Source organism: Nothobranchius furzeri, chromosome 10 (assembly GCF_043380555.1).
Source record: "Nothobranchius furzeri strain GRZ-AD chromosome 10, NfurGRZ-RIMD1, whole genome shotgun sequence".
In the NCBI taxonomy this organism is placed as follows: Eukaryota; Metazoa; Chordata; class Actinopteri; order Cyprinodontiformes; family Nothobranchiidae; genus Nothobranchius; species Nothobranchius furzeri.
In genome coordinates this window covers 38,690,208-38,697,882 of record NC_091750.1, presented here as the reverse complement: position 1 = coordinate 38,697,882, position 7,675 = coordinate 38,690,208, and the positions used below count along the sequence as shown (strand labels likewise).

Here is a 7,675-nt window from a genome sequence, read left to right as displayed (position 1 = left end):
CATTTGAGCTGTATAACATACGAAAGATCAGACCATACCTAACACATTATGCCACCCAGCTCCTGGTGCAATCTGTCATCTCCCGCCTCCATTACTGCAACGCCCTTCTAACTGGTCTTCCAGGCTGTACTGTGAGACCTCTTCAAATGATCCAGAACGCAGCGGCGCGTCTGGTCTTCAATCAGCCAAAAAGAGCACACGTCACCCCTCTGTTCATTGAGCTCCACTGGCTACCGCTAGCAGCACGCATCAAATTCAAATTGCTAACACTAGCATACAAAGTCCGAGATGGTACGGCTCCCATCTACCTGAATCCTCTTGCAAAGGCTTACATCTCGGCCCGGCTGCTCCGGTCATCACAAGATCGTCGGCTAGCAGTGCCGACACCACGCTCAGGACAATCCAGACTCTTCTCATGCATCGTTCCACAAATGTGGAATGACCTTCCAAGCACTACCAGAACAGGAGCTTCCCTTTTAACTTTCAAGAAACTCCTGAAGACCCTGCTCTTCAGAGAGCATCTTCTTAACTAGCACCCTCCCTGCACCCGTCCCCCTCTCTACTGTCCACTCCTTGTTCCCTCCTCTCCATGATTGATGTCAAGTTGTTGTTGTTATTGTTGTTGTTAGCCTCAAGGGCTACATGCCGATTATCACTTGTAAGTCGCTTTGGACAAAAGCGTCTGCTAAATACATAAACATAAACAAATGAAGAACATTAATGAACATTTACCGTCCTGAATGTGGGTTTGCTTCCAGGCAGCAGCTGGTGAATCAGAATCAAACCTCAGTTTGTTCAGTTTAGTCAAATCTTCTAAAATAAATCCAGAACACACGGTTTGCTTTTTATTGCTTCATACAGTTTAAATACATTAAGCAGCAAGGTACATTCCAACTTATCCTGCATCAGTTACACAGAAACTAACAAATGCAGGTAATCTAACCTCGTCCTTGCTGCAAACAGCAAAGGAAATATCTACCAGCTGTTTTTAATGTCATATGAGGACGAACTGAAAAAGAAATCACAAAAATAAAAACTAAAAGTTCTGAACTTTTACACTAAAAAAGAAAACCATCTAGATTTACGTTGGATCAACTTAAACCTGCAAGTGACCTAAAGTGTGCATTTTTGAAAAGAGGTTTGTCTTTCGTGTTTTAGTTAGGAGGGAAATGCTTAAGAATAATGATAGATTTTTGTTTTAATCTATAAATCCAAACTGGCGGACTCTTTATTACACAAGTAAGGTGTCCACTTCTAATTTACAGAGCTGATATTTTAATTTTGACTTTTTAAATCCTAGACAATAACTGGGAGTAATCACGTCTAAATGCACATTTTCTGTATTCTGAAAAAAAAATTGACTTAAAGAGGTGGATGCAGTTCCTACGTCCACCTGCAGGTGTCACTAACCCAGATACAGCCACAACCTCTGCACAGGATTTCAGCAATTAGACAACCAGTTAATCAAAGTGGTGCAACTTTTTGCAGACTCTGGCAGCGTTTGAGAGTCCAACACAGAGGTCCCTTTCCGTTTGAAGGTTCAGTGGTTTGAAGGACTTTGTGACTGACCCTCGTGGTTGAGCGTGGCTCTCTCCATGCGCCTGTACCAGAATTTAACTTTGGTATTCTTCATCATGTCATCAAACGCCTCGAGGCCTTCCATCACTCTGAGGACTCCAAACACTGCCTGTGGACGTGTGACATCGGACTCTAAATCAAAACTCAATTTTCATGGATTTACTTTGTATTTCTAACATTGAAGTAGAAGCTAAACTGGTGGTGAAGACGGAGAGCGTTCCCTCACCAGGTCTGCCAGGTTGGGCTGATCTCCACCCATGAACTTTCTGCTCTTCCCAACTGCTGCCACCCAGTCGTTGACTGCCTTATACAGATCCTGCCTGACGTCGTCCTGCAGGTTGTGTCTGTTGAGTCGAGAAGAAGTTCAGCCCTTTAAGTCCCACTATTATCTTAGATGGAGTCAGGACAGTCAACTTACCGACTTTTCAATCGTTTTGAGATGATGAACATTGCTGCTGCTCCTACGTATTTAGCAAAGAAGCCTTCCACAGTACCGAACTTGCCTTCACGTACGATGTAGTCGAAGGAGGCCAAGGCCTCGCCGGTGGTCCGGTACACGTTTGGAGATATAAGGTGCACAAGCCAATCATCAGCCCATTGACGCCACTTCATCTCCTCTCTGGGACAAAAACTCATTTTTACAGACGTTAAGGTCTATTGCAGACTCTCCTGTTTATTGTCGTGCTATTTCATGCTAATTGTAAAGCACATTTAATTGCCCGTGTGTGAAATGTGCTATATAAATGAAGCTGCTTTGCCTATAGTACCAAAAGGTCTGTTCTGTCTCTGACCAGCTTTCTCATGTGAGTTAGTGAGTTGTGATGACTGTTGACAAATGTTTAGTCTCAGAAAAGCTGGTTAAACACAACGTAAGCTTAGACACACCCCTTAAATTGGCATATTCCAACCCAATTGCTGGGTTTCACTCACATGACTGCCATTGTGCGAAACTCAAATGAGGAACACAAAGTGTTTTGCTCCACAAAAACACAGCACAATGATGAATTTTTTTTTACTATGGATTTAAATGTCATGGCTCAGATGTGATATCAGCCAAAGCTACTGCTAACACCATCCAGAGCAACTGCTGACACCGGCCAGAGCTACTGCTAACACTAGCCAGAGCTACTTCTAACATTGACCAGAGCTACTTCTAACACTAGCCAGAGCTACTGCTAACACCATCCAGAGTTACTTCTAACACTAGCCAGAGCTACTTCTAACACCATCCAGAGTTTCTGCTGACACCAGAGTTACTGCTGACACTATCCAGAGTTGCTTCTAACACTAGCCGGAGCTACTGCTAACACCATCCAGAGTTACTGCTGACACCATCCAGAGTTACTTCTAACACTAGCCAGAGCTACTTCTAACAATAGCCAGAGCTACTGCTAACACCACCCAGAGTTACTTCTAACACTAGCCAGAGCTACTGCTAACACCATCCAGAGTTTCTGCTGACACCAGAGTTACTGCTGACACTATCCAGAGTTACTTCTAACACTAGCCGGAGCTACTGCTAACACCATCCAGAGTTACTGCTGACACCATCCAGAGTTACTTCTAACACTAGCCAGAGCTACTGCTAACACTAGCCAGAGTTACTGCTGACACCATCCAGAGTTACTGCTGACACCATCCAGAGTTACTGCTGACACTTGCCTGAGTTACTGCTGACACTTGCCAGTTACTGCTGACACTTGCCAGAGTTACTGCTGACACTTGCCAGAGTTACTGCTGACACCGGCCAGAGCTACTGCTAACACTAGCCAGAGCTACTGCTAACACTAGCCAAAGCTACTGCTAATGTCCTCATTGAATGAGAGGAAAACAACAAAGAAAGTCACATGTAATGTTCCAGGATGTACTGGGAATATCCAGATTTGAATGAAAGCTAGATGCATCCATAGCTTGCCTATGGAATAATCTGGATACTGTACATGGCTGTAGAGTTTTTAGCTTCAGGGAGCATCATAGTGCCATTGGTGTAAACTGGCCAATCAGCACACAGATAATTTAATATGTCTTGGCAGAGTGGGTGAGGCAACCAAGTCTTCATTATAGAGCAGGGGTATTCAATTCTGGTCCTGGAGGGCCGGTATCCAGCATGTTTTAGTGGTTTCTCTGGCCCAACACACTTGATTCAGCGGTTGAATCACCTGTGCAGCATTAATAAGACTGTTAATCACATGCTGATTGAAATAAGGTGTGTTGAAATGGAGTTAAAACTAAAACAGGCTGGATACCGGCCCTCCAGGCCTGGAACTGAATACCCCTGTTGTAGGGCTTTATTATGGGATTGTACTTGGTCATTAATCACGACTCCTGGGTCATTGTGCGTTTTTTCTGTTATAGAGTCTCACAGAACAGATTCCTGTTGTGAAAACAAAGTTTTTTCCAGATTTTCTAGTTTACTCACAATGAACTGTAAGTTAAATCATTGCACAAACACCATATTTCTGACTTATCGTTGACCAGAGCTAAACAGGAAGTTCAGATAAGAGCCTACTTACTTCTGCATCCCCTTCTCAGGGTAAAGTGCTCCGGTCTCAGCCTCGCTCAGCATCAACCAGTACTTGTTGTTGTACTCCATCACCTCCTTCCCTCTTTCGTTCAAAGACTTCATCTCTGGGTAGCAGCGGACAATGTCAGACATTTTTTTCTCCCTGAATCACACAAATTTCAGGTTTTTAAATTCAACCCTGCTGAGGTTTGGTCGTGTTGCACTGTTTATCATACCTGCAAACTTGTAGCTTTTTGGCGAAAATCACCATTTTTGAAACCAAATAAGGTGTTCAGTCGCTATTTCTAAGAATCCATTTTCAGAGAAAGGCAGCTTTGTTTTGTTCATGAACGTTTGTTGTGGTGGGTCGCAGAAATACAGACAGTATTCAACCCTGTTAAAACCTCATTTTAACAACAAGTATTTTTCCAGTCAATCAATCAAAATTTATTTATGAAGCGCTTTACAATATTAAAAACAACCAGACAGCAGTCGGTTTCCCACCCCTCCCACACAGATTCACATAACAGATCCCCTTTGTTTCTCCCTCCTCCCACCCTCAATCCCATCCCAAGCAGATGCAAACTCCCGCACACACACACACACACATGCACGCGCACACACGTAATAGAGAAAGGGCAGCTGGCTGAGTGCAGATGTAGTAGACACAAAGAAGACGAAAACGCCATCAAAGGAGCCAACCGCACCAGGATCACCAAGATTGGCAGCAATAGCCTTGGCAAGAGTAGACATGGGAAGCACCCCGGCCGCCACAGCCCACCGCTGCCCCCACAGAGGAAACACTAGTTTACTAATGAGACTAAGATAACAGTTAAGAAACAAATTAAAAATAAACAGCTGATAAATAAAAATCTAAATAAAACACAGTGATAAAAGATAACCAAGTAGAAAACATATAATTACATTTATAAAATATTGTACAACAAAGTATTAAGACTGGCTTAAACTAATAATTATTACAAGTTAAAATAAATATATAAGAAAATGTGTTATTTAATTAAAAAGAGTAAGTAATAAAACACTGATAAAATATATTTAAAAAAATGGTAAAAACAGGCTAAAATAGATCATTTTAACAAGTATTTTTCCAGTAAGAAATGGCCACCAGTACGCTACAGCCGGTCATTTATAAAGACATCCCAATTAAAGGACACAGTAGCACAAAACACGATGAGATAGTTTCATAATGAAGTAACTTTTCTGCAGCACTAAAGCGGAGTCAGGACAACTATTTGCTCTTAGAACTGTTCTATTAAAGAGCTGCTTTTCCCTGCAGCTCCAGCTCATTTTAAACATGAATCCAAACCGACTCCTCAGAGCACCTGCACTCACAACATCCTCTTACGGATGGTTGCAGTACGTGTGGAATACTTTTAGATGCTTTCATGTTTGGTGTTTTGTCTCATAATTCTTGGAACCCTGATCATTTTTTGATCATTTGATAATTTCTCACTGCTAGTGACGGTCCTCAGCTGTCAGGTGTGTTAAAGCAACAGACAGCTACAGCTTATAAGCGTGGCTCTCCCGTATTCCGGTTAGGACTGACAAAGCTCCTCGGATGAGAAGTGAAACGTCTTCCAAGAAACCTAAAACGTCCTGCTGCCTTCACCTGAACCCTCTGGAATCACCATGACCTGGCTGAATGAGAACCTTCACCAGCATATCTTCTCTGTCCAGCTTGACCTTCAGGTGTAGGTGGACTGCAGAGTCCTGACCTGAAGAGGTGGCTATCCTGTGTAGTGCCATGCATTTGTGTAATTGTTGTTTAGTTTCCCCGACGTAAACATCTGGACAGTCCTCACTACACTGGACTGCATAAACGACGCCACCGAGCTTCTGTTTGGGTGTTTTGTCTTTAGGATGGACCCGTTTCTGTCTGAGGGTGTTGTTGGGTTCGGAGATTTCTGTCAGTTCATAATATATTTTCTATTTTTCTGAGGTGAGGGACTGTCTAAACCTCGTGGTAGAAAATTGTTTGCATTTTGCAAAAAAAAAAATCACATTGGTGATGTTTTAATCATTATTCCTGCAGAACACTGCAGCAATAAAAAGTATGAGAATGTCAGAGGTCACTGCAAAACCCACTGATGCAAATCTGCAGCATGCAGACTCACTTGTTGGTCATAAACGTTCTGATGGAGCTGATGATGACTGATGAGTCGTTGAGTTGCTGCAGATAAGGAGGACACAACGGACAATTTAAGCACCTTCCACATTTTAATGACTAGAAAATCAGTGTACTCCTTTTAGTGTGTGATCTTCTCACCAGCTCTCCGTCCACCATCAAGATGGGCACTTTTCTGTAAGACGACCATTTGATCTCCTGCCTCATCACCGGGTTCACCTCTACAATGTCATACTCCAGGCCGTAGTAGTCCAGAAAGGCCCGCACCTTGCTGCAGAACGGGCAGGTCTTGTACTGGTACAGAGTCAGCTTCAAACCGTCGCCAGACACCTGAAACGAGGCTCCATTATCCTGTCACATCAATTCATTTAGTTTTTTATATGTATATATATAGCACCAAATCTCAACAAGAGTCATTTCAAGTCACTTCACAAAGAAAATATTCCATTTGAACCTACTTATTATTGGTAAAACGTTTCCTATATAAGGATCCCAGCAGGTTGCATCGAGTCACTGACTAGTATCAGAGTGCCTCGCTGAGCAAGTATGCAGCGACAGTGGAGAGGAAAACTCTCTTAACAGGAAGAGACCTCCAGAGGATCCTGGATAAGCAGCCTCAATGCTAAAACTGTGAGGACTCTCAACTTCCACTCATTCTCGTGACTTTATAATTGCTAACCCTAACACCTCACCTCTAAAAACAAGTATCGGGGATTTTTCACTGTGAGGACCTGCTAAAATGTTCCCACATTATAGGTCAAGTCAAAATGTGTCCACACACACACACACACACTTGTTAACAACTGAATATGTTTTAAGGGGGACCGCTACTGCTCCAGGAAGGCCTCACACACAAATTTGACCCCGAACCGGATCCCGAACTCACCTTTCTGTCCTCGTCAGCCAGGTGCTGCTGCACGGACAGCTTTACCGTCTGATATAAACCTAAACCTCCACCTAACAGAAAAGCGCAGCCCAGCGCACTGCCTGCTCCTGCCCGCACGGAGGTGAGCAGTTTGGACCGAAATCCCGGTTCGCCGGTACTGTACGCCCTTCTAGATCCGTGTGCGCCCACATTTCCCAGTAGGTAGGAGATGGTACCGGAACGAGTCTCCAGAAAACACCGGCCGACCTTACCGAGCCGTCGCACACAGGCGGCCGCCATGTTTGCTTTACGTAAAGTTCCACAATGCATTGCGAAGGTGGTCTTAGGGCTGTACTGCCCTGAGTTCAGTCTTACAGGATGTTTCCATCAGACAAAGGCCTAAACGCAACCTGTGACAGTTTAAAGAACAAGTCACACATAAATATTTATTTTGCTGATAAACAGTATAAATGAGTGCATAATAGTGCTGTGGTCACGTGTAGTCATCATTTGGACACATTTTTGGCCTGAAACTGTCACTGTGGCATCGCTAAGCCAGTGGTTCACAAGTGTGTGTGTGTGT

General features: G+C 43.5%; 1 protein-coding gene across 4 annotated transcripts; it reads right to left on the bottom strand.

Annotated features, from left to right (window-relative positions):
* Positions 1–832: 832 nt before the first annotated feature.
* ptgesl (prostaglandin E synthase 2-like) lies at positions 833–7,437 on the bottom strand. 4 transcript variants are annotated; one of them, XM_015960258.3, is made up of 7 exons: positions 7,114–7,437; positions 6,369–6,557; positions 6,217–6,272; positions 4,092–4,244; positions 1,997–2,197; positions 1,805–1,922; positions 833–1,687 (listed from the first exon to the last, which is right to left on the bottom strand). In XM_015960258.3, the coding sequence occupies exons 1-7, from the start codon at positions 7,420–7,422 to the stop codon at positions 1,541–1,543; spliced, it is 1,173 nt and encodes a 390-aa protein (XP_015815744.1). In that variant the 5' UTR covers positions 7,423–7,437; the 3' UTR covers positions 833–1,540. The 4 variants fall into 4 exon arrangements, with proteins under 4 accessions (XP_015815744.1, XP_054587037.1, XP_015815743.2 ...); XM_054731062.2 differs by having other exon boundaries at positions 1,997–2,209; positions 6,369–6,578; positions 7,114–7,433; XM_015960257.3 differs by having other exon boundaries at positions 6,369–6,578; positions 7,114–7,432.
* Positions 7,438–7,675: the final 238 nt, after the last annotated feature.